This window comes from Triturus cristatus, chromosome 10, assembly GCF_964204655.1.
Source record: "Triturus cristatus chromosome 10, aTriCri1.1, whole genome shotgun sequence".
NCBI lineage: Eukaryota > Metazoa > Chordata > Amphibia > Caudata > Salamandridae > Triturus > Triturus cristatus.
The window spans coordinates 809,624,067-809,651,092 of NC_140593.1; the positions used below are offsets into that span (position 1 = coordinate 809,624,067).

The 27,026-nt window shown below is 42.3% G+C and overlaps 1 protein-coding gene across 1 annotated transcript in view; it reads left to right on the forward strand.

Annotated features, from left to right (window-relative positions):
• Nucleotides 1-27,026, forward strand: part of DNAAF8 (dynein axonemal assembly factor 8) — an 816,395-nt gene that overhangs the window by 109,875 nt on the left and 679,494 nt on the right. Inside the window, exons 7-8 of the mRNA XM_085628378.1 lie at nt 17,782-17,934; nt 23,587-24,057. Of these exons, the coding sequence (XP_085484504.1) occupies nt 17,782-17,934; nt 23,587-24,057 (624 nt within the window). The remainder of the gene's footprint in view (nt 1-17,781; nt 17,935-23,586; nt 24,058-27,026) is intronic.

The following is a 27,026-nucleotide window of genomic DNA, read 5'->3' on the forward strand; positions in this document are numbered from 1 at the left end:
CCCAGGACTGTAGGGTTGTTTTGTCCAGGGCTAGAGATGAGTATGCCAATAAAATATATAGCGTTTTTGTTCTTGGTACCTTCGAAACAACATCCACCCTCTTATCTCCTCTCTGGAACAAGTTTTGACTTATCTCCTCTCTCTGGCAAAGTCAGGACTGACATACGCATTGGTGAGAGTCCACCTCGCAGCTATCTCCCAATACAGGCGTACTTCTGATACTTCCTCCCTTTGCCCCTCTCATATCATCAAACAATTCATGAAAGATTTATTCAGGACCTTTCCTTCCATTCGATCTCCTCCGCCAGATTGGCTTCTCAACATAGTCCTATCTCAACTGATGAAACCACAATTTGAGCCAATTGACAAAATAGAGCTCAAGTTTCTGACTTGGAAAGTGGCATTACATCTGGCTCTTACCTCTGCAAGGAGAGTACGTTAAATCCACGCTTTCACCATAAGAGAACCTTATCTACGGTTTACTGACAACTATGTTTTACTGAGAACAAATCCAAAATTCATCCCGAAGGTTCCAACTTAGTTTTACCTTAAATCTCTTCACTCTTTAGATGTCAAAAGATGTCTTAAGTTTTATTTGCAAAGAACTAAACAACAGCACAAAATTGACCAATTGCTGGTCTCATAAGTACCTTAAAGACTGGGTAATGTAGTCACAAAGAGGACTATTGCAAGATAGATTGCTACAACTATTCAGCTCTGCCATACTAAAGCGGGTGAACTTCTCACGATCAATGCCAAAGCACATTCCACAAGGGCAAACTACCCCTTGTTCTGCCCTGTTTGCTGGCATCCCGTTAGTCAAGATTTGCCGTGCCGCAACATGGAAGTGTACACATACTTTCATACGCTGCATTATTGTTCGGATCTGGCAACTTACAGTGACACAGCTGTAGGTCAGGCGGTCTTATGTCATCTGTTTCAATAAGGTAAGCTTCTTCTGTTAGAGGTCTTTATTTCCTTCTTCATTTATATGTTTTTCCATTATAAAGTTATCATAAATAGATATGTAGATGTATGTATATTGTTACCCATTATCCTACAAGGGTATTTAATTTTTGCTTCTATGCATATTTGTCTATACAACTGCTATCTACTCTGTTTCAAGCATGTGAATCTATGAAAGATCCAATACTGTAGAAGAAAACAAGTTACTTACCTGTAACTACAGTTCTCCAGTATTCGTATCTTTCATAGATCCACATGCGACCCACGCGCTTCCCATGAGAGGCTTCCCTTATTTCCTCACATATATAGTTTCACACTTGTGCTTGAAAATCTAAGGAACTCAGCCTCTCTTAGGAGTGTTCTATAGGGTGCTGTCACCTTATTGGTTGTTGTTTAAGTTTGGCCCTTTTTATTTTTTTCTACATAAGAAGGTAGATAGGTTATTGCAGTGACTATTCATTGCATTGTAGCCTATGATAGTATTATCTACTTCTTTTATAATGATACCGCGGGACTCCCACTACGACAACAGGAATGATTTACACATGTGAATCTATGAAAGATACCAATGCTGGAGAACCGAAGTTACAGGTAAGTAACTCATTTTCTTTGTGTCATTCCTTGCTTGTTGTGTAAATTATCATTGAATAGGATCTAAATTCTTAAACTATGAGTATAACTACTCTTCCAAGCACACGATAGTTAGAGAGACGTGTGACCAACTCATGTCACTCCATCCTGGATTTCACAGCATATTGACATTTCAGAAATGAATGGTGTAGCAGATTTTCACTTAAACGGAGCCACCATGTGAGAATCTGGGAGCAAAAAGGTGCTGGTACGCATATTAAAAAATAATTGAACTTTGACCTTTTTCTAAAGCAGAAAGAGCTCTACAGTTCCATGCAAAACAGGACACCTTTTAAATGTAATAGTTCTGCTAAAGCAGTCTGACAATTTAGAATTCTTTCAGATCCTCAGCAATATATTTTTTATGTTTAGATCTTGAGGCACTTTCTCTAGATTGTTAATGTTTGTTTTTTGTGCACTTTTCATTTTTTTGTTTCCATCTCATTACCCTTTTCTCTCTTATAGCCCATTGTTACCACCTTGGTTTATCTTTATCCATGGGATTTTCAAATAATAATTACCAAATTTATTGTATGCCAGGACTCCATTCTTTTAACATCACATAAAAATTAAGTGCTTCACCCGTCTTAAAATGTGAATTGATATTGGCTTCGAGTGAAAATAGCACATTGCATCTTAAGGGATGAGAGATGTGGATGTGAAAATCACACGTAATGAATGGTGGAGATAGGCATACATATACCGGCGTTTGAAACTTTTATCCTGACTTTTTAATTTGGCCTTGGCATACCACTTATGCCTATGTGCACAGAGACCTTAGTTCTGTCCCTGTTAATGTGAGGCACAGAACCTAGTCTGTGACCTGGAAAAGCGCACCAGACCCACAAACTTGTCTCAAATTGTGTGATCCTAGGCAAATATTTTATTTCACAGAGTCGCCTTTTTCTTCATTATCACATATGGCACTTTAAAATGTGTGAGTTCATGAGGTCTGCTGTACAAAAATCTCATTTGATTTATTAGACTAAACTTTTACTTACTGTATAATAAAACTCTAGCCCACATTTGACCCTTGACTTGCCTTTTAGTTTATAAATAGATTTGTTGAAATTTTGTTCGAGGCAAGATGGCATCCCCTGGGTCGAACGCGTAAGCTGGTTGCTCCCGGTTGCTCCCGGTTGCTCAAACCCCCACGCTGTGATCGCGCCACATTGATTACCTGTGAGAGAGAAAACGAGGGAAGACCGGCACGGGATGCTGATCGCCGCGGCCGCTGCATTTTCGGCAAGGTTGTGCCGCCTGCATTATGGCTGTTGGAGGAGTTACGCCCGGAGTTGGTGTCGGCGTTTTCCCCCAGCGTCTATACACTACGGTGGCCGCAGAGGGCTGGATAAGGTCGTGTCTGCAATGCCTCCCAAAGCAGCGAGAGGGAGGACTTGCCCTCTGGTGGACAGCGCTGGTATTGGGATTAAGAATACATTAAACACAGTGAATGCCTCTAAATTGCCAAACAAAGACACTGTGTCAAAAGGAGGAAAGGGAGGAAAAGGAGGAAAATTGACAGAGAACGCGGGTTAGCACACTATACTGCTACTATTCTCTGCCGGCAAAATCAAAGATAAGGGGGAATCTCTCCAATTTCCCCAGGACATGTCTCCCGCTGTGGCAACAGGATATAGGAGTACTATGGACCTTACCTTAGAACCGGAGGGGAGAGAAAGAGACTGCAATCTTAGTGATGCTGACAATCCCAACACGGGACCATCATCCACACATGGGGCTGCCCAAGTCAGAGAAATGGCAGAGGATGCATCCAGGGAGGGGAGCTTACCTATTAATCCATGCGAACCCCCTACCCCGGTACCTTTGGTCGGTGGCGTTCCCAATGTCAATTTAATGGGTGCCAATGTTTTCGGCGTGGCTTTAAATAGGGATACAAAAGACGACACTATGAGTCTTAAGTCTAAAATGCAGGATATAGAAACTGCGGACTATTTGTTTTCACTATCTGACCAGTCAAACTCTTCAAATGACGACCTCGAGTCTATACTCAGGGCCTCAGCCAGGCCTGGTGTGCAGGATGATGGAGCTAGTGATTGCAGTAGTCTACACTTAGAGGACTCTGGTGGAATATCAGATGGTAGTCTGCGAACAGTTCGTAAAAAATTAGATCTGAAAGGTGGTGCCAAACTAAGAAACGGTACAAAAGGGGGTGGTGATGGACGGAGCATCAGAACCAATCAAACACTCACACCCAGTCAACAGATCTGGGTTTGATCCATCACCGTTCTTTTGCCCACTCTGCCACCCAAGTTCAGACATGGCCATATGCAAATCAGTCTGACCCTGTGCCTCATGGGTACAGTCCAGCCCGAACTGCCAAGCCATGCCTTCCCTGGACCGGAAACAAGCTTCCTAGGACCGGTTTCTGGCATTTCAGCCGTCTTCAGCCAGGCTTGCTTGAATCCAGTGGCAAAGTGAGCAAGGGACTCACGTCTGAGCATACCCAGCCAACTTATGGCAAACAAAGCGGTACAAAAGGGGGTGGTGATGGACGGAGCATCAGAACCAATCAAACACTCACACCCAGTCAACAGATCTGGGTTTGATCCATCACCATTCTTTTGCCCACTCTGCCACCCAAGTTCAGACATGGCCATATGCAAATCAGTCTGACCCTGTGCCTCATGGGTACAGTCCAGCCCGAACTGCCAAGCCATGCCTTCCCTGGACCGGAAACAAGCTTCCTAGGACCGGTTTCTGGCATTTCAGCCGTCTTCAGCCAGGCTTGCTTGAATCCAGTGGCAAAGTGAGCAAGGGACTCACGTCTGAGCATACCCAGCCAACTTATGGCAAACAAAGCGGTACAAAAGGGGGTGGTGATGGACGGAGCATCAGAACCAATCAAACACTCACACCCAGTCAACAGATCTGGGTTTGATCCATCACCGTTCTTTTGCCCACTCTGCCACCCAAGTTCAGACATGGCCATATGCAAATAAGTCTGACCCTGTGCCTCATGGGTACAGTCCAGCCCGAACTGCCAAGCCATGCCTTCCCTGGACCGGAAACAAGCTTCCTAGGACCGGTTTCTGGCATTACAGCCGTCTTCAGCCGGGCTTGCTTGAATCCAGTGGCAAAGTGAGCAAGGGACTCACGTCTGAGCATACCCAGCCAACTTATGGCAAACAAAGCGGTACAAAAGGGGGTGGTGATGGACGGAGCATCAGAACCAATCAAACACTCACACCCAGTCAACAGATGTGGGTTTGATCCATCACCGTTCTTTTGCCCACTCTGCCACCCAAGTTCAGACATGGCCATATGCAAATCAGTCTGACCCTGTGCCTCATGGGTACAGTCCAGCCCGAACTGCCAAGCCATGCCTTCCCTGGACCGGAAACAAGCTTCCTAGGACCGGTTTCTGGCATTTCAGCCGTCTTCAGCCAGGCTTGCTTGAATCCAGTGGCAAAGTGAGCAAGGGACTCACGTCTGAGCATACCCAGCCAACTTATGGCAAACAAAGCGGTACAAAAGGGGGTGGTGATGGACGGAGCATCAGAACCAATCAAACACTCACACCCAGTCAACAGATCTGGGTTTGATCCATCACCGTTCTTTTGCCCACTCTGCCACCCAAGTTCAGACATGGCCATATGCAAATCAGTCTGACCCTGTGCCTCATGGGTACAGTCCAGCCCGAACTGCCAAGCCATGCCTTCCCTGGACCGGAAACAAGCTTCCTAGGACCGGTTTCTGGCATTTCAGCCGTCTTCAGCCAGGCTTGCTTGAATCCAGTGGCAAAGTGAGCAAGGGACTCACGTCTGAGCATACCCAGCCAACTTATGGCAAACAAAGCGGTACAAAAGGGGGTGGTGATGGACGGAGCATCAGAACCAATCAAACACTCACACCCAGTCAACAGATCTGGGTTTGATCCATCACCGTTCTTTTGCCCACTCTGCCACCCAAGTTCAGACATGGCGGTGGCAATGGAGGTAATGCTCTGCAGTGGGACTATTCCTGCTCAACCGATTTAAGCACTGAGAATGGGCGTACCCCGGGGACTGTTACAGAATTGCCAACTGAGGCCTCCGAGGGCATATCACTAACTCTGATTTATCAAACCATGGTCACTCATAGAGAGCAGGCACGAGTAGAGATTCAGAGTGTCCAGGGTTCATGTCGCAAATTACAGAATTCTGTACGGCGCATAGCTAAGACCTGTGCAGAGTTCACAACGAGATTTAATGAAGCAGAGGAAAGAATCTCCTGTCTTGAAGATGAACTGTTTGCACATAGGGCTCTGACTGACTCTCTACGGTCTCTAAAAGACGATACGCAATGGAAACTTGCCGACATAGAAAACCGTTCTTGCAGGAACAATCTTAGAGTTTTGCAAATTCCAGAGGGGGTCGAGGGACAGGATCCTCTCAAATTCATCATTGATTTATTTACGGAAGCCTTTCCGGAGCTGGGTAAATGGGATTGGGCGAGAGAAGTAGAGATTTCCATTCAATCCCCGCCCAAGACCCGGTCAATGTATGGACAGACCCAGAGTGATTTTAATATCTCTTAACAGCTTTTTGGCTAGGGAAGATGTGTACTCTTTGGCACGCCCCGATAAAAAAAGGGCAGGGAAAGGGCTAGAATTTTTTGTAAGGCCTGACTTCTGTCATCTAACTGTGGAAAGGCGCTGGCATTTACGCACCATTTCAGGCCAAAGGGGCTCAAGTTTTTTTGTTAAACCCAGCCAAACTCAAAGTCATTGTTAAAGATCAAACCCGGTTCTTTATCTCTGAGGTACCAGCGAAAGAGTTTTTACAATCTTTGTAAAATGTGTTTAATCTGGGAGTTGCAGTTAGAATTAGGTAGAACCACGGTCAGGTCCTGAATTAAGATGTAGATTCGTAACTATGTCTGCTTTCTATTCTTATTTCGGCCTGTTTCGCCCCCCTTTTCTTTCTTTTTTTTTTCTCCTCTCTCTTGTGTGTTATCTCTCCCTATGTGAGAGTAGGTGATTTAAATAGGATAGGTTGGCATTGGCAACATGTATATGGTCTAAGAATGCTTTGAATTCAACATGTTCTGTATGTTGCATTGTCTGGTTCCTAGGGTGACGGGTGTGGTGTGGGGGTGATCACCTGAGTGGCGGGAGCTTGTCATCACAGGGACTATTGGTCCCAAACCCTTGTGGAAGGGTAGGGGTACAGGGAGGGTGAGTGGGAACTGGGGGGGTCAGGGGGGGGGGTTGGGCAGCTGGGGTGGGGTAAAATAAAGAAAATAATCCACAGTATTGATAACATTTTGAGTTTGAGTTTAATAGTTCTAATGTCCGTTTTTAGAGAAGTGAGTATTGGATTGACCCCCTACTTCTCTAATGGCTAGACCTGGGCTTTGAATATGCTCATTAAATGTATGTGGCCTAAATAGTTATAATAAGAGACAAAGGGTAGTCGCTGAACTTCGGGTGATTCAACCAGATGTGGTCTGTTTACAAGAAACCCATGTTCCTTGGGGAAAGTGGAAAATATTATCAGAAATGGGTTTTGTGCTTTTAGTAGCCTCAACAATCTACAATGACTCGGGGGTGGCGGTGTTAGCCAAACCTGTCATACAAACCTCGGGACGGGTATTAGCTGATAAGTTGGGCAGATGGCTTATTGTGGAATGTATGATAGGGGAGAAAAAGTTTACGCTCTGCACTGTTTACGGCTCCAATTTGGATGAAGCCATGGTTTTGGAACAACTTAATTTGGAGCTCGCACTCTGGCCTACCCCCCTGGTGCTTTGTGGGGATTTTAACATTAATTTGCAGCCTCATGCATCAAGCCAAAATCCAGTCGGTAAAATACCGAATCGCTAATAACACCCGTTAGCGAGTAAAAAAAAACGAATCCCAATGCATCAACCAAATGCAAAAATCGGAATTTAAGGAATCTGTAAATAGCGATTCCTTAAATTGCGATTGCATTTAAGGAATCCCAAATTGAGATTCCTTAAATGCAATGCATTAAAGTTAAAAAAATTAGCGATTTCGCTAATAGGGGATCAAAGTTTCATGTTGCGCACACACATGCCCTTAGAGCATGTGTGTGTGCAACATTTGTGCACAGAACAATTTCAGGGGTGCAATAGGGTGTCATTTGGACACCCTTGCACCCTTGAAATTGCATGAGCAATTTGCGAGTACCTACTGGTACTCGCAATTTGCTCATGCAATCTCCAAGTCATTCCTATGGGCCTGGAGGCCCATAGGAATGAATGGGACGGCTTTCCTTAATTGCTACTCGCTATTTGCGACTAGCAATTAAGGAATTTTAAGGAATCGCTATTTTTATAGCGCTTCCTACATGCATAGGCTTTTGCAATTCCTTAATTGCGATTCCTTAAAAATCGCTATTAAGGATTCGCAAAAGTCTTTGTTGATGCATGAGGCTGTTGATTAATAAAGAACTTGAATCAGGCATACAAAATTACAAAGGTAGGAAACCTAGGGTTTTTAAGGCTCTATTTGGATCATGGCTTGGTCGATGCATGGGATCATCTCTGTCTGCATGATCCTGGCTTTACATTTTATTCCCATCCCCATCAAAAGCTAGTACGACTTGATTATTTTTTTGTATTGCCTCTATTATTTACAGAAGCCAAAATCTGAGTTTTCCCAAGAATCACATCTGATCATGCACCAGTAGTCCTGGATATACCCGCATTTTTATTTATTTATTTATTTATAGAGTTTTATATAGCGCGGACTTGACCCTTGGGTATCAGAGCGCTTCACAGTTATATGTGGAACATTTGTAATACAGTGCGGATAACAGCATTAATATATATAATATTCCTGTACATGATTTTTAACAATTTATTTTACGAAGTGTAATAGTAGTTCTATACACATGGTTCTGATGTCCTTTCCGAGAGTTCTCCATCAGACACTTGCACGGTCGACGTTTGGGTGTTAGTTACGATGCTAAGGTGAACAGTCTAGCCTATGGAAGGAACTTGCTCATTAGGAAGATCTTCGCTTCCTTCTTGAATGTTGCTGTGTTTGGAATTTTTCTAATGTTTGGGGGGAGTGAGTTCCAGATTCTGGGGGCTGCTCCGGAGAAAGCTCTGTCATACGTTTTCTTCTTCCGAAAGATGGGTGGTTTCAGCAGCAACTCTTTGGCGCTCCTACCTGATCTGCTTCCACCCAAAAGCTCTATTTTCTGAGCTAAGTATCTCGGAGATTTGTAGTGGAGCGCTTTGTGTGTGGTACATGCCAGTTTGAATTGAATTCTGGCTTCGTATGGTAACCAGTTTAATGCTTTCAGGTGAGGGGAGATATGATCGTATTTTCTGGATCCAGTAATGAGTCTTGCCGCCACATTTAGACATGCTTTTAGTGGAGCTGTGGAGATTTTTGAAAGACCTGTTAAAGTTGTACATCCATATTCAATCCTTGAAATAACCAAGGATTGGACTGCCAGTTTGAGGTCCATTGTGGAGATGAGCGGTTTCATTTTTCTAATATAGTTCAGGTGAAACCGGGCACTTTTTGTCATTGATTTGATGTGGGCTTTCATGTCTAGGTTCTTATCAAGCGTGATTCCCAGTGATTTTGCAGAATCAACTAGTGTAGGTGTACAGTTTAATGCTGTGATCAGTTTGGTCCATTCCTTCACTTCTGTGGGTTTCTTCGGTGGTGATATTAATAGGAATTCAGTTTTTTGTGCGTTTAGTTTCAAATGATTGCTAGATAACCAGTGTAATGATATTTTTAAGGCCTCATTCATGCATTAGGTTCTTGTATAAATTCACGAACCTTTACCTTTAACAGGAAACTGCTTCTTGAAAATACCTTTATAGATCATATTAAGAACTGGATCAAGGGCTTCCTTCAAGATAACCGGCATTCAACATCCGCTGGGGTTCTGTGGGATGCTTTTAAGGCCTGCCTTATAGGGGAGGTCCTGAGTTATGAATTGTACCAGCAAAAGAAAGCTAAGCTTGTAATGCAGGAATTGTATACTAAACTTAAGACTGCGGAAGAAAATCTGGCACAGGGGATTTTGGCTAAGAACGACATTGCTGAATTACAAACCAAGGTTGCTAGATGTAAGGCTAACATCAATCTATCATGGAGTAAGTAAATCGCAGCTAAATACTTAAAATACAAAAAGGAATGTTATGAGTATGGAGAAGCAGTGGGGCGTTGCCTGGCCAATAGACTACGCTCTAACTAAGCTGCTCATAGAATAGGCGGCATGAAGAATCAGTCAGGTGATATGGTTTATGATCCCCAAGAAATTCTCCAGATTTTTTATGAATTTTATGAAAATGTATATTTGGAAAAAGAGACAGGGTTGCATACTGGGGACTCTGCAATACAGCAGTTGGTGGAATAAGTCAGTCAGGAGGAGGCAGAGATCTTGGAGAGCCCTATTACCATTGAGGAGTTAGAACTAGCCATAAATAGTATGGCGATTGGTAAGGCAGCGGGCCCTGATAGGCTCCCTTCGGGGGTATATAGGGCCTTTTTTCAGGATATTAAAACAGATCTGTTGGCCGTCTTCCAAGCAGCCCAAATGGGAAGGGCACCACAATCCTGGGACGAGGCCAATATTGTTATCTTCAGGAAAAAAGATAAGCCACCGGACCTGCCAGGGTCATATCGCCAGATCTCTCTTGTCAACTGTGATGGGAAGATCTATGCCAAAATTCTGGCGAACAGATTAGAAAAGGTTATTTCTTCCCTGGTCTCCCCAAAACAACATGGATTTATTCCTGGTCGGGGGACTGTGAATCACATTAGCAGAATTGTGACGCTCTTCGATATTGCTCAGGTTGAAGGTAGGGACCTAGGGCTGATCTTACTTGATGCCGAAAACCGTTTGATCGTGTAGCCTGGGATTGGGTTATGCAGCGGATGGGGTTTGGTCAGGGGTTCATCCATGCTGTAAAAGTGCTATATCGATCTCCCTCGGCAAGGATCTGCTCTACGGGTCTTGTATCAGACCCTATAAAAATTTCAAGAGGCACACGGCAGGGTTGCCCCTGCTCTCCCATGCTGTTTGCCTATATATTAATCCTTTTTAATAATGTTAGAGAGAAGTACCCAGATTAAACCCTTTCGCGTTCTGGAAGACCAATTCCGTGTCTTTGCATATGCTGATGACAGTGCCATCATAACATCGGATCCTGTCACGGCTATACTTGAAGTAGAAGGCCTAGCATGCAAGTTTGGCATAGTTTCGGGCTATAAAATGAACACATCTAAAACCCAGATTCTGTGTACAAAACAGATTATGGCCAGTGATTCTAGAGTGGTAAAGGAGTTCACATATCTGGAAATTAAGATCCGAGAAAGCTTGAAAGATTTGGTCGACATTCATTGGGGGGATATCACTACCAAGATAAAGCAATCGTTAGAAAGCTGGGATTGCTTACATCTGTCCTTGGTGGGTAGAGCTAACGTCCTCAAAATGAATATACTCCCTAAGGTGTTGTATGTTTTTTTAGATCAGTACTGTTGGAGGTATCCCGCGCGCAGCTACATCTGAATGCACTTTGTGCTATATTCTTGTGGGCTCCTGGGAAACCCCGGAGAGCTATGCATTTCATGCCTTTTCCCAGAGAGAGAGGGGGGGGAGGGGTGGTCAGTTCCCGACTTTACACTTTATTAATATTCCTGTCTTTTATTAAATATGTGGATAATATTGACTGGAGAAGATGAGAGCAATACTGCCGAGGCTCCCTCAATTTACCAGATGGTGTTAGGTAAAGAGGTTAAGAACTGCCTGTTCAAGAAATTGGATAGGAACTATTACAAAAGAACACGTTTCAAAATTAAAGTTTGGAACGTGGTTCGGAAAAATTTACAAATTCAGGGATTAACTTTTTATACTCCTACCATGGCCGTAGGTATATTGCCATCAATATTTCATGACCAAGTCACAACTAGCTGGAGACGGAATGGTATTTCCCAAATCAGGGACTTTTATGAGGCTGGGGGGCTTTATGCATCTTTTACAGACTTAGCAGATACATTTCTTCTCCACAAGAATCAGTTTTTTACATTTTTACAAATACGCAGTTTCTTGAGCAAACAACCCATGGCGATGGTACCACTTAAATTAGTTGAAGCTATTAGGGGCCAGGAAAGGATAGGGGTCCTCTATAAAATCCTTTTAGCTTCAAGGAGGGATGATTTGGAAAAACAAAACTATAAGTGGGCAGTAAAAGTGGGAGAGCCAGGTGTTTCTATAAAGAAGGCAATTGCTATTGCCGGGGAAATTTGTCTGTCGGCAAATCTCAATGCCTAGTTTTTTAAAACCGTATTTAATCTCTATCATAATCCTGCCAAGATGATGAAATGGGGGAGGAGCAATGATGGTAAATGTTTCCGATGTGGTATGGATAACGCTGATAGTCTCCATATTTTAATATCTGTGCTAAACTAGTGCCATATATACAACATATAGAGAAATTCATGACGGATATCTCCGGGGTTAGCGTTAAAATCTCTGCTTCCATGATGTTGCTGGGGATTGGTGAGGATCTCGAGCAAGGAAGACCCATATGTAAATTCCGGTATTTGCTCTTCATTGCCACGGCGGTAGCTCGGTTATGTCTAGCGTCTTCTTGGCTTCAGTCGGAAGCCCCATCCTTTGAAATGTGGCGAGCCCGGTTTTATATTATATATAATTTGGAGCATAGCCAGTATTCTGTGAAAGGATCAAGGGAACGCAAATTAGGCATTTATGTATGGGGGGGCAATGATTGATCATATGAATTGCTAAAGGGGAAGATAATTTAATTTCATTATTTTTTGTGGTATAATTGAATGAAACAAATTGCTTTTATGCCTTGCTATCAGATTTGTATGTATTTATTGATGTTTTGATACTGTGAATAATAAAAAAAAAAAAAAGATTTGTTATCAGGATAGGATGTTTCTCAGTTTATATTTAAAAACTCTGACTTTTAATAAATACATTACTAAAGCATAACATGGTAGTGCACTGTCATGTACAGACAGACATTTTCCTATGGAATGGCCACAAACTTTCCCACTCACATGCAGCTTTACTGATAAAATGATGTAGCGTACCAACTAAAAATGTGAGAAAATAGTTTTTCAGCAAATATTTACCATTTGCGCATGACCAAGTGTTCTAATTTGTTTTGATCGTATTCAAATCTTTGTTTCCATCTCACTTCAGAATTCCAAAAAGTGTTTTCCAAACTACTGAAATATATTTTTAAATATTTGTACAGCATTTACAAGCTATTTAATGCTGTGTGCTCAGCATTATTGTCAGAAAGTTTACTTTACAAAATCCTCTAACTTTGCAGTCAGAGGAAAAAAAGTAAACACCAATCTCCAGGATAAAACAGGCAGCAATTTGTTAGGAGACATAAGCTGACATTTGAACTCTGAATTTTAACAAAAAGCAAATGTAACAAGTTAAAAACAACTTGCCAGTAGGCCCTAAAAATAGCTTGTCCTGATAGTGAATGGGCGAGTAGATTTCTCACGGCCTGCCTCATAGTGGGCATAGGGCTACTACCAATGCCCTGGTTAAGTCACATAAAGGGACGGTGACAGGGTACTGGGTTTTGTGAATGAGTAATGTGACCAGACCTTTTTCTCAGTTAGGGGGTAGCGTAAAGGCACATCTCAAGTTCTGTTGTTATGTGAACACCAGATCTTAGCACTGATATTTTACGTGTGTGTGTTCAGTGAATTGATGTGTACAGTATATGGCTATGTATGGTGTTAGGACACTGTGTGTGGTGGGAGCTTGGGTCCATTAGCATTTATTTTAGCGTGACACAAGACGGAAGGGGGTACATCTTATCGCATTCCTGTAGCTGAAGGGTGGAGACCCAGACGCTGAAATCAAGGAGGGTGGAGGCAGACACCCCTTGGAAACTGAACAAGGAACTTGTTTTAAAAAGGCTAATAATAATTTCTTTCTGAGCACTGTCATTTGGTACATGGTAGGGGAGAGAGTTGTTCAAGGTGAGGACATTTCTAGGCACTGTCTCTTTCTGATTCCTTACTTAAGGAGGGCGAATGATTGCTAGATGCAGCAATTCACACTTCATTTACCCTGTGTTTCGAAGCCTGCATCACTACTACCAGATATGAGAGCCATCACCAAGCACAATGCTTCCCCCCCGACCCGCACCAAACAGGTCTGGAACCTTAGTCAGTGGATCAACATCCCTTGTCTGGAAAATGTTTACAAAGTGGGATCAAAATCACCTCACTTTACTCCAATTCAAAATTCTTCAAGGCCAAGGAAAGAAGTGCTCCACAAAATACTCAAAGAACTGCTATGTGACCAGGGCTAGTGTCTGCATAATAGCCAATCTCCCAAATGTGAAGAGACAACACCTGAAGTCTGAACTTTCTCATAGAGGAACTGAGGCTCTGTCTGGACCCCAGAGGCTTGCCTGTGTGCTGGGAGAAGTAAGGAGTGTGCCTGACCCTGCAGGTGGAGAGACTGATGAGGAAGAAATGCCCAGCATGTCCCCAGAGAGAGCAAGAAGACTACAAGAGGGCAAATTCAGGAGCGACCCATGTTTAAAACAGGTTCCCCGGTTCCTCTAACAGTTCTGGTCATGAGCCACACCAATCCTTAAGCCAAAATCAAGTATCAAGATTTAGATAGTCAGCCCTCCATGAATGAGAGACTGATACTCCCAATGTTGCAGCAGGAATGCTCCATCAGCGCTGAGGTGAGTGCCCTTATCGGCCTAGAGGCCACAATTATACAGTAAACAACAAAGTCGAGATCAGGTCCTAGGCCCCTCCTGCCATACCAGTGTCTCATCTGCAACCAGCCTGATGGTGCTACTAATGCTGAAGAGGAGATCTGCCAGAGGGAGCCATGACCCTGAAATCTCCAAAGTTTTCATGTTCCTAGCTAGGTTACTAATGCAGTATCCCATGCCTGGGGATCCATTAGTGGAGAGAGGGTAACAAAATTTTCAGCAGCTCAAGATTACAAACAAGATTTCAATCTTGTCACATTCCCCTAATTGTGCTGTGTAGTATTTCGTGCGTTAAAGTATTTTCTTTCATTCAAAAGAGTGGCACTGGGCCGGATAATACATTAAACAGCTCTTTAATTCTATCCTAATGTGACAGTTGTCTTAATGAAAAAACTGCTTTCAAGCCATGGAGATCTCTTTCCAGAGCCCTGCTAGATCATGCATTTTTTGGGACCATTTGTCAGTTACACGAATGGTACTCAACTATCAGCAAGAAAAGACAATCTTATTATTTTGGAATAAAAAACTGTACTGTACCCTTGAAGAATATGGCGTGCTTTTTGAAGATGAGGGGTCTTTTAAATTTCCAATTTCATATATCCATTAATCTTATTGGTGTGCCCAGTAACCATCGGAAATCGGTGTTAAGAAACTGGTGACACTCACTCCTCATAAAAGCAGATGCCGTTCCGTTTCTTCACTGGTTAATGCGTAGACACAGTGTGATGAAGGAAGTGGCTCTGGAGGAATCTCAGTTAGATCTCACGATGGTGGTGCCAAATGTGATTATACCAGGTTGGGTAATACAGTTGTGGTCCCTAAACACACATTGCCTTAGCCGACCATCCAGGAGAACTTTGAACTTAGGGCAGTTGTACTTTGCTCTTAAAATGTACCTTTCTGTTATTCAGAATAACACGATTCAGAGCTGCATGCAAACCATTAAGGTTCTCATAGCTCACGATGACCTCAAAAGTGGAGATATGCTTAACAAATACTCTTTTTCACAGCGCCTTATTGGAGGCTATCTGGTAGCCTGGATCTTATTTATGGCCAGCAGGGAAACCCTCCATAACAATATCATATTTCTTAATTCGGTTTCATACCTACTGAGATCCTCAGGTATTCAATATCAGCCATCCAGCTACACTGTATGAATATCTAAAAAGAGACCTGGAGACCGTAAATCGATCTTTCGTACACCTTTAAAATGGAAAATAGTTTACATCTAGTATCCAGAATATGTGGTTTGACTGGTCTCACAAAAACATATTTCTAATTTAGATTGAATAGTATTCCAACGTTCATCTCTAAAAATTATCTTGATGTAGTTACTGTATTAAGTTTTTTAAAAACAGATCAAAAGTCTTTCTTTGCCATCCTGCTGAACAAGAATCATTTTAAGGCCTTGTGTGATGTCCACTTCATCAGAAGACAAGTTCCAGTTCAGGAGTTTACCAATGTTCACGCCTGGAGTATGCCCTCGTACTTTGAACATATGCACATAGCTGAGTTCAAATGTCCCTCTTCCAGGATAGCCTTTTTGGTACTCACCACTTCAGCCGTCTGAGCCTGTAAGGTACAGTCTCTTTCTATAGATGATAGCCTTACAGTCCATCTTTGGGGTAAGGTTGCCCTGCATCAGTGTTTTATTCAAAAGGACATTTTGGATCTTCATGTTAATCACGCCATGCCTGTTTCATTCTTCTTTCCAAGTGATAGAGCTCATATACGGAGGGGCAGTCCTTATTTAGAAATAACTTTTCCTAATGTTCTCATTACTGCTTAACTCTCTTTTAAGGGATTTGTTTTCATTTCTACTTCTTCTCTCAACCCTTCTATATTGGAGATATGATGTGCCTGAATGCACACATTTGATACTGAGCTAATAATCTGGTTGACAGGCTTGCTTTGTCCCTGCCTGTCAGAAATCGTCTTTCACTCCCACTTTCTTTGTTCCACCCTGTCAGGATATCACACCTTGTATAGGAGTTACTGCTTGCTAAACTATTTTAGAAGATAACAGATGGTGAGGGAGATCCTATAATGAACACACATTTTACTTGTAAAACAAATTCTTTTCATGTCATTTTTATCACATTCCTAATAACTCTGCTGAAACGTAGACTTTAGATTAGCATGTTCATATATGTTTACTACTAGACTTTTGATCACTTTCTTTTTCATATTTGTATCACATTTATTGTCTGATTTACACTTGGTATGGTTGCAGATCTGATCTTTGACTATTTCTTGACCTGTGTATAGAGTTCCGTTGGGAAATCATGGAAATAGAATTGCATAAGTCTGGGTGGTAGTTGGTGTTTTGTTGATCTTTAGATATAAAGATAAGGAAAATGTTGTTTTAAAAAAAAAAGAATTTGACTTTGCTAAAAAGTTTTTTAATGAAAACTTTGCAGGGCCAATGCAAGGCATCCTCTCTGATTTACAGTATTTCTACCTTTGAGAAAAATGCGTCGCCATGGGTGACAATGCTTTCAGGGGCACAAAAATGCAGGAATGAATGTAATGGGTCAATTTCAAATACCAAATGTGATCTTCAAAATATATTTGATCACTCAACAATGTGCACATTTACATGATATACATTAACCCAAGCGTTCATGTGTGATTTCAACCTAAGGTAATAAGAATGTATGAAATTCTCAAATAAGAGTGATTTCATTACTTGCTCAGATATAAGCCCAAGGGAAAGGTGTATTTGAATTCCGTTAAGCCACTGATTACCAGTAATACCAAAAGCATGCGCTCAACCTTGTATGGATTACCTAAGATGTCTGCTTTTTGTGTGTTATGAGCTCCTCCACTGTACAAGCATTGCTCCGTTGCAAACCTATGACCTTATAGTTTATCATCTGCGCAAAGATTGACTATTAACTTCTCACCTTCACTGAAATTGGTAGTGAGCTAGAATTGTTGCCCACAGAGAGCAAGAACTAGTTATCCAAGTAGATGTGGTCTTTGAGCTTGTAACTGAATATGATCCTGTCGAAACCCTTCTGAGTCATGCTGGCATGGGCAATGAGCAACTCATGTGCATAGGCATCTATTTTGAGCTTTTTCTCCACAAATGGTACCCACTTGCTCATCTCTGGACTAGGAGTTTCTTCCATTAACAACACTCACCATTTCTGGTGTCAACATCCCAAAACAGCTACAGGAAGGGGCTTTCCTATGGGAGAGGTATGTGGTAAGTACTACCTGCATATGTGGGCTAGATGCTCTTCATTTGCACAGGTATGAATTTTCACTAAATGTTCTCAACCTGCACTCATTCTCTCCTACGTTCATGGGTACATTTGATCTGTGCTGGTTCTAGATAAATAAATGGATATTTGAAATTAATTTCTTAACTTGTTCTGTCATGTAATTTAACCTCTCTCTTTGATATGATTTGTGCATAACTTTTTTTCTAAAAACATATTCTTCTGTCAGCGTTGTCTGCCTCTCACCTTCCGACAAGATCAAAGCTGAAAATGCGTTTTTGATGTGCCCTCCATCACCACCAACAGTCTATATCGATCTGAGAAACACGGAACCCCAGCCATCTGTGCTTTTGCTACCCGATGCCCCAGAAATTGAAGCGAGGTAAATCCTTGTTCAAGAGTTCTCTTTAGAATATGTTATTTTGTAAGCTACAATTCAGGGAGCAGAGGGAGTTAAGGAAGTGGAACTTCAAAGCCACTCAGGTATTCTATGGCGTCACAACTACCTGTACAGTGCATTGCCAGTAACGTATATGACATTAATGCATGAGGAAGTTGTTGGCAGGTACACTCTGAATATTCATTATATGGTGTAACCACTACCTGTTACATTGTGTTCCTCAAAAGGGTTTTTGGCTAAGGTCAGCTGTATGTAGAGTGCCAACAGTGTGTCTGTAACTATTGTTGATGCTTGCAGTGAAAACCTAGAAGATAGTTAAAAAAAAATTAATTCGCAATATTTTAATATTGACATAACAATTTCGGTTTTATTTTCATCCTTTGCACCCAGGTTTCTTGTACCATGGTAAAAGAAAGTAGTCAAACAGAACCCTACAAATAGAATTTGTACCCACTTTTTTTAACAAGTGAAAATATTAAATATGATTGAAGTGGTCCCAAATCATCCACCCGTCACTGTCCTAACTCATGATCCACCGCTCACTGTCCCAACTCACTGTTCAATGGGCTGTGCTAACACCAGCACATGCATATTTATGCTTTCCTGCTTTGAAGCCATTGCCCGCCCTCCACCATTCTCTAACAACATTGACTACTTCCCATTTGTACCCTGTGCCATATGTACTTTTACCATCTTATTTTCTGGCTTCAGTTCCGCGTCCACTTTTCTAGAATTTGGCATCAGCAACAGGTCCATGGGTGAATACACATCCATGCCCTGATGCCTGAGACTATGCAAACCACATTTGCTAACTCTGGTCTCTCTGACATTGGTGCGTAATTCATGCGTGCAAACGCTTGCAGAATTGATACCCGTCCATTTCATAGATCCATACTCAAAGGCTTGTTGGAAGTCTTCTGACTTCTAAGCACTACAACAACAAATCTCTATAATTCCAGGAGAAGCTGAAGACTGAAGTCTCCCTGAAGGATATTGCGCTTGGCATCATTGTTAAAGCAGTGACCCTCCGCTAATCCCCCTTCCATCAGCTGAGCTTGATGAAAGTTTACTCAAATTGAGGTCTTTACCTGAATACAGGGATGGGTGTGGGTTTGTGGACTTTACTCTTTAAGATCTTTCTACAGTCCCATAAAGGTTAATTGATTGTAGCAAAAGTATTTATTGTATGTAATTTTATTATAATGATTTTACCAATTGTACTATGCTGCAGTATAGTTATTATACGGTATTGAAAAAAAGTCATGAGTATAGTGAGAGATTTCCCTGCAAGATATCTTGACTGGCTGAAGACCCTTCCAATGCTTCTTTAATATAGCATGACTAAAACAAAGACTTGCATGTATCAGATGGACATTCCATTATTAAGTCCCTAGTTTGGGTGCATAACTGGAATTTAAAAAGAGTACAAAGTAAATGAGATGCAGGTATTTTCAAACCAATGAGCAGAAACAAGAAGGATCAGTGCGTGACATGGAGTTCAGTCTCCAGAGTCAATCCTGAAGTGGCATTTTCCCTCTATGCGGATTTGCAATCAATTCAGAGATGTGTCAGAATTCTGTCATGGGATGCAATGCATGGACTGCAGTTCTCTTGATCCACTCATTCATGGGTCTACAACAGCCATATGCTGCTTTCTGAGAACTACAATCCTCAGGTGTGAGTCTTGTTAACTTTACTGCAGTGTACGGTCTGCAGGTCTCTTCGTGCACTGGTTAGTATGTGTAAAACATGTGCTGCTATATACTGCATTCTGAGAACTACAATCCTCAGAAGATGTCAAACTTGTTTACCCAAATGCAGTGCATGGGCTGCAGATCTTTCCATACACTAGTTAGTGTATGTAAAACATGTACAGCTATGTGCTGCATTCTGAGAACTGCAATCCTCCGATAATGTCAGACGTTCTAACTGTACTGCAGTGTATGGGCGGCAGGTCTCTTTGTGCAGTGGTTAGTATGTGTAAAAGATGTGAAGCTATATACTGCATTCTGAGAACTACAATCCTCAGAAGAAGTCAGACTTGTTTACTGCAGTGTATTGGCTGCAGGTCGCGTCATGCACTGGTTAGTATATGTAAAACGGTGAGTTATGTGCTGCATTCTGAGAACTACAATCCTCAGAAGATGTCAGACTTGTTAACTCTACTGCAGTTTGTGGGCTGCAGGTCTCTTCGTGCACTTGTTAATATGTGTAAAACATGTACAGGTATGTGCTGCATTCTAAGAACTACAATCCTCAGAAGAAGTCAGACTTGTCAACTCTTCTGCAGTTTGTGGGCTGCAGGTCTCTTCGTGCACTTGTTAGTATGTGTAAAACATGTACAGGTATGTGCTGCATTCTGAGAACTACAATCCTCAGAAGAAGTCAGACTTGTTTACTGCAGTGTATTGGCTGCAGGTCGCGTCATGCACTGGTTAGTATATGTAAAACGGTGAGTTATGTGCTGCATTCTGAGAACTACAATCCTCAGAAGATGTCAGACTTGTTAACTCTACTGCAGTTTGTGGGCTGCAGGTCTCTTTGTGCACTTGTTAGTATGTGTAAAACATGTACAGGTATGTGCTGCATTCTGAGAACTACAATCCTCAGAAGATGTCAGACTTGTCAACTCTTCTGCAGTTTGTGGGCTGCAGGTCTCTTTGTGCACTGGTTAGTATGTGTAAAACATGTACAGGTATGTGCTGCATTCTGAGAACTACAATCCTCAGAAGAAGTCAGACTTGTTAACTCTACTGCAGTTTGTGGGCTGCAGGTCTCTTCGTGCACTGGTTAGTATGTGTAAAACATGTACAGGTATGTGCTGCATTCTGAGAACTACAATCCTCAGAAGAAGTCAGACTTGTCAACTCTTCTGCAGTTTGTGGGCTGCAGGTCTCTTCGTGCACTGGTTAGTATGTGTAAAACATGTACAGGTATGTGCTGCATTCTGAGAACTACAATCCTCAGAAGAAGTCAGACTTGTTAACTCTACTGCAGTGCATGGGCTGGAGGTCTCTTCCTGCACCGGTTCAGTGGTCTAAAACACAGACCGTTATTGCCAACATAATGTGAACGACAATATCTCGCTCGATAGCTTACTGGGAGATAAGATTTTGCTGAGAAGAGAAGCAGAAAATTATGAAAAAGAAAAAATGAATTCTGAATTATTTGCTTAGAGGCGCCTTACACAAAAATGATAACATGAGGGAGGTGAAAGAAATATATAGTGAGAAGAATAGAGGGCTAAGAACGGAATGTTATAGGAACGTAAAAAGAACTAACAGATGAATAGGATCTTTCTCTGGAGACAGTGAAAGCGCTGTCTGAAAGAAGGGTGCATTAATCAATCTAACACAATACCAGTGTTTTCTAGAAGGAAAGTATACTGTCAAGTTATTATTTTAGGTTTCAAACAAAAATTAAAAGAAGAAAAACTGCATACCGCATTGTACTCACGCCCCACCCCATTTGATTAGGGTGAGGTCAAATAGAAAGTCTAGAGGAGAGTGCTAACACAGCTTATGACATTCCATCATCCTGAGAAATATATTGGGTTTTCAGCACCTGAAACTATTATTTTACCCTCTCTAGACCTTGCTCTGTCACTTACCTCCCTCCTGGTTCTTACCCAGAGCCCTAACCGCACTCGCCTCAATACAGCTCCTTCTCATTCTTAACAACAATGGTCTGTTTGCTCCAGGACCTCAGCAATGGCCGCACTATGCTACAAGGCCGGACTTTTCACAAGATGTTTCTCTTACTTGAGGGACTGTAGGTGCATCTCACCAGTCAATCCCTAATTAGTGATTCATTCTATTCCCACAAATTAAAGTTATTTCATAGGCCCCTCTTTTCCACTATTTAACTTCCCACCCTTTCATTTTTTTCTGTTAGCACTAGCAAAAAAATGGTACCACTCCAGCACATCTTTTTTGCACTGCTCAAATCTGCTACAATATGATTAACGACGTTTCAAAAACATCTGTGGCATCTCCTTCCCCCACCTGCGGTGCTTTCATATTTTCTCTTCCCTACCGCCACGAAATTGTGCACGAGCACTGCCTGTAAGAATTCCTCTACAAGCAGAAATAAAGTGCAAGTGACATAATGTGTGTCACTCCATCAAGGGCCACAGTGTTCACCATCCTCCAACAGAAAGAGTGGCGACTTAGACTTACTGGAAACTGACACACATTGATAATGAAGGTAATCACATAACACCCATGAATAAAAAAGGACAAAATCAAGTAACAAAATAATAGAATATAATAACAGGACACATTAAAACCGTTTGTAGGGGAGAATAAAGCTATTCACTGCACGGAATTAGTCCAGCTCTTTGAGAATGTAAGCTTTACCTGTCTGGTCTCACATATTTTCAGTTTTCAACAGACCTCCTATCTTGCCTGTTTTCTCTCAAGTCAGAGCACTCCATACTAACTCACAGTTGTAATTTCAGCCTCCTGTTCGGAATCCACTGCTCCTGTTATGAGGTAGTCAGAGGTCCACATGTAACTGACTATACGCCATCTTCATTGGGGTATCACTACCTTCTTTTAACATCCAAGTCTGCCAGGCTCCACATATAACAATAATTGTTTCCTCAGTCGACTACCACACAGTATGTACCATGCTGGGTACAGCTTCCTTGCATACTCTTGAATAAGGAGCTTTAGTTCTAAAGTTATGACTACTCCAAATCCTGATGGCTTGAGGCCATCACTTCCTCAAACAATCTGACAGTTGGACACACTGAAGCCAGAAATATATCACAGGGCTAATTGTATTTGCACTGTTCTGAACACTAGCGCACACCCGCAACACTAGCACTTATAATTTGCCTCTCAACACGTGTGATCGACCCACAGCAGCAAAGTTCTTTCTCACAGACAGGGAGAGGACGGAGACACAACCGTGAATCACGTGTCAGACAGGCACTATTCTACTCCAGTCCTATGGACTTGGAGAAAAATGAGAGTAAGACCCAATCACTACCTTTTTACCTCGTAATCACCACATCAAACAAGCTAGCTTAAGTGAGGCAAAAAGTATACAACCATAAAGCAGGGTTCCTTTAATATAGAAAGAGACGCCAATGACTATACTACTTCAAAACATACCTGTGAGGAAAAAAATCCTTCTGTGTTGTCAAGGCCAGGCTCCCCAGTTACTGACAGATTCTCGCAAAGGACTCAGATGACAAGACGTCTGGGTTCAAGGGGCCAGTCGAACACTGCTCCCAACCTATTGCATGTCACTTGTCGGTAGTGTAGATAAAGAATGAAGCATCAGTGTCAGGCAATGGTTTCTTAGAAATAAACATTGTAGCACCAGCAAGATTTTCCTACCCCTTCTGCACCTCAAGCCAGCTTACACTTTTGAACCAAACATTCCATCTTCCTCATAATGGCATAGGAGAACCTCAAAAAAGCATAAGAATATTAAGAAGAAACCCTAATATACTTGTATTACAGCAGTAGGTTTGGCACGCACAGTATTGATTTTAAAGTGTTTTTCAATAGCAATATAATCTGTTTTGAATGCAAGGAAGGTTGGTAAACCACGTTCTTCCTTGTCTGCTGGAATTAAAATAGAGTTCATTGACCCAGTTCTAACTGTGTTTCGTATAAATAGCATGAACATCACAGGTAAAGGTCTTCTACTACAACAAATTCGACGTTGTCGGAAAGGACTTGATCCACATATTGAGTCCTCTCCATTGGCAGCCCCTAAGGAAGCAGATTCACAGCAGCATACAGAGACCTCTGAGGCAGGTGGTATGCCTATAATACGTAGAAAGAGGCGAGCAAAAGTGCGTGGTGAATGGAGAAAATCATCCTCCCCTAAGAGCCCTGGGCAGTTGGAAGCAGAGACTGAAACCAGGACAGGTCCAACACTTGATCATCTCAACATGACCACGCCAACGGTCCAGAATAAAGTGGCATCAAAGGCTGGATCCTCACCAGAACCAGCGGCTGAAGAACCCATGAAGCACCCGACAAGGAATAGCATACAGAATCCGACAGAGAATGGTCTCAACTCTGCAGTTATGCTTCAGGACACACAGCCAATCGTCCACCTTCCTGAATTAAAAACGTCTTCCAGGTACTGTGCATTTTTATTCATAAATATTAACTTAAATACACTAGAGCATAATATAAAGGCTTTTAGGATATAAATGTTACAGAATAATTATTATTGTATGCTTAGCCTTCCTTTGTCTTCATCTCAATTCTTTGATGTTCCTGCTCCTATTTATGGTTGTTATCAACATATATAGCTTGTGTTTCGGACGGATATTAACTTTCACAGACAACCAGCTGCATCTGGAAATTTTGTCCACAATACCTATCACCAGCGTTTACAGGATTCAGCACAGTTTCATCACTGGCATCTTGCATCTCCACTGGAAGTTATGTTATGTTATGTTACTGAGTATTTGTAAAGCACACATTCACCGGAAGGTCTCTTGGCGCTAGGTAGCTGATACATCATTAATCCATCATTACTGGTAAGCCTGTTTAAAGAGCCAAGTCTTCAAAAGTTGTCTAAATCTGATGTAGTTGGAGGTCTGCCTAATCTCCAATGGTGATGTATTCCATACTCGAGGTGCAGTAACGGAAACCTACGCCCTCCAGTCCAGTGTTTTTTTTATTTGTGGGGATGATCAGGTAGTGTAAGTGACTGAATCTCAGTTCTCTGGTGGGGCAGTATTTCGCGATCCGAGATTTTATGAAGGCAGGGCATCTCAAATATAACGCCTTAAAGACGTACAGCAAATCTTGAACCTCGTTCTCTGCGCCACTGGCATCCAGTGGAGGTCCTTGGTCACCCGAGAGATGTGCCCCTCTCTGGGCAGGTGAGCTATTAGCCGAGTGACCTTATTTTAAATTAACTGGAGCCTGCGCAAAAGAAATTTCGGGAGATGCAGATAGAGAGAGTTAGAATAGTCAATTCTAGACATGACTACAGCTATGATTACATGAACCAGAGCCTCCCTTGTAAGACATTTCCTTATCTTTTTTTATGCATCTCAGTTTGTAGAAACAGGCCGAGGTCACTGCTCTGACCTGCTGCCTGAGTGAGATATCCTCATCAATAATGACCTCAAGGCTTTTTACTGCCTTTTTGGGAGGGGAACCATCTCACTTGGCCAAAAGGTGGGGTTCCAAAGAACCACCCTGTTCTTAGTGAGGACTATCTCGGTTTTGTCTGAGTTTAGTTTCAAATGATTGCTGTTCATCCAATCCCGGATGAACAGCATAGTGTCTTGAAAATGCTGCCTAGCCGTGGAGCTATCATTGATTGTAAACAACAATTGCATGTCATCGGCGTAGTTGAAAATGTTTACTTCCATCTTTTTAAGAGAATTGACCAAGGGTTGAATATAGATGTTAAAAAAATGGGGAAAAGAGACGAACCATATGGCACCCCACAGTTCAATTGGACCTCTGCTAAGATGAAAGGGGGTAGCCTAACCGATTTGGATCTATCATTCAGAAATGTAATCATCCAGTTCAGCGCTACCCCCGTAAACCAGCGGCCTTGATCCGGTCAGCCAAAATAGAGTGGTCGACCGTATAAAAGGCTGCCGACAAGTCTAGTAGCTCCTGGGCTTGAGTGTTACCCTTGTCTACTTCCTTGCGCATGTAGTCGATCACTGACATGACCACTGCTTCGGTAGAGTGTGCGGGCCGAAATCCTGCCTGACAAGAGTCCAAAAATTCTGACTTCTCTATAAATGCACAAAGATGATGGGCTACATGTGCCTCTAGAACTTTTGCTAAGTATGGTAAGAGAGAGACAGGGCGAAAATATTTCATGTCTGTGGGGTCTGCCCCAACTTTCATAAGAAGAGGTACAATAACAGCTTTTTAAAAAGATCTGGGGACCAACCCAGAGTTAATGGATTGATCGAGAAATGGTAGTACACTGTCCACAAATGAAGTTACCACTACTCTTAGGACCTTAGGGGGCCAAATGTCATTGGGTGAGCCTGACTTAACTTTCATCAGTAACTCAGGTAGATCTTCTTGAGATATATTAGGAAAGCACGTCATCGGGTGACCATTCATGTCATCTGCTGGTGGATTGATAGATGAGGAACTAGAGGGCATGCTTTTTTTAATAGCCTCAATCTTGTTCATGAAGAAAGCATTGAGAGAGTCGCACAAACTCTGTGAGGGTGTGACCGGCAGAGTCACTCTATCTGGATTAGAGAGTTCTGTAACAATCTTAAATATCTCCTTAGATTTATTGGGGGCGTTCAGGATTTTACTTGTTAAAAAACTCACTTTGGTTTGCCTTAAGAGAGATTTGTACGTTTTAAGTTGTAGGAGATACCTAGTTTTAAGGTCTGGTGTGTACTATGACCGCCATTTACTTTCCGCTCATCAAAGATTAAGTTTAGCCATTTTCAGGTCATCTGAGAACCATTTATTGGCATCATGGCCTCTTGACGAAATGGTACTATGAACTGGTGCATGGTGATTTCTGGCCTCCCTCAACCAACTTGAGACTTCGTACTCATACTCTTCGATGTCCTCCTCAGGAACATGTAGAGACTTTCCTAGTTCCCAGCAGATGGCAGTGAGGTTGAATGGAGACCAGTTTCTAGACGTAATAGCAGGTCCGATAAGCTGACCCATCCCCTTAGGCCGAAGCACTGAGAAAGGGATCAGTTGATGGTCTGACCACCCACACAGGGCTATAATCAACTTCCTCACTGGGAATTTCGAGGTCCAAATTTGGTCCAAAATGTGGCCTTTAATATGAGTTGGGAGGTTTACTAATTGTTCCAGGTTCAGGTCACTAAGGGCGGCTGTGAGGTCAATGGCTTGCTGCCCCCGTTTTCTTAATTTGCCCAATAATTTAAATCTCATATCAGAAGAACATTGGCATGGTATACCATTAAGAGGGCTATGGATTCAGCAAGGGCCCTGGAAAATCCCTGCATGTAATTTGGTGGTCTCTATAGCAGAACACAAGTGAGGAACGAGGTAGCAGACTCCAGATGGATCACTACATTTTCGACCAAGGGTAAGTCCACAAGGGACAGCTTAGCAAACTGGAGA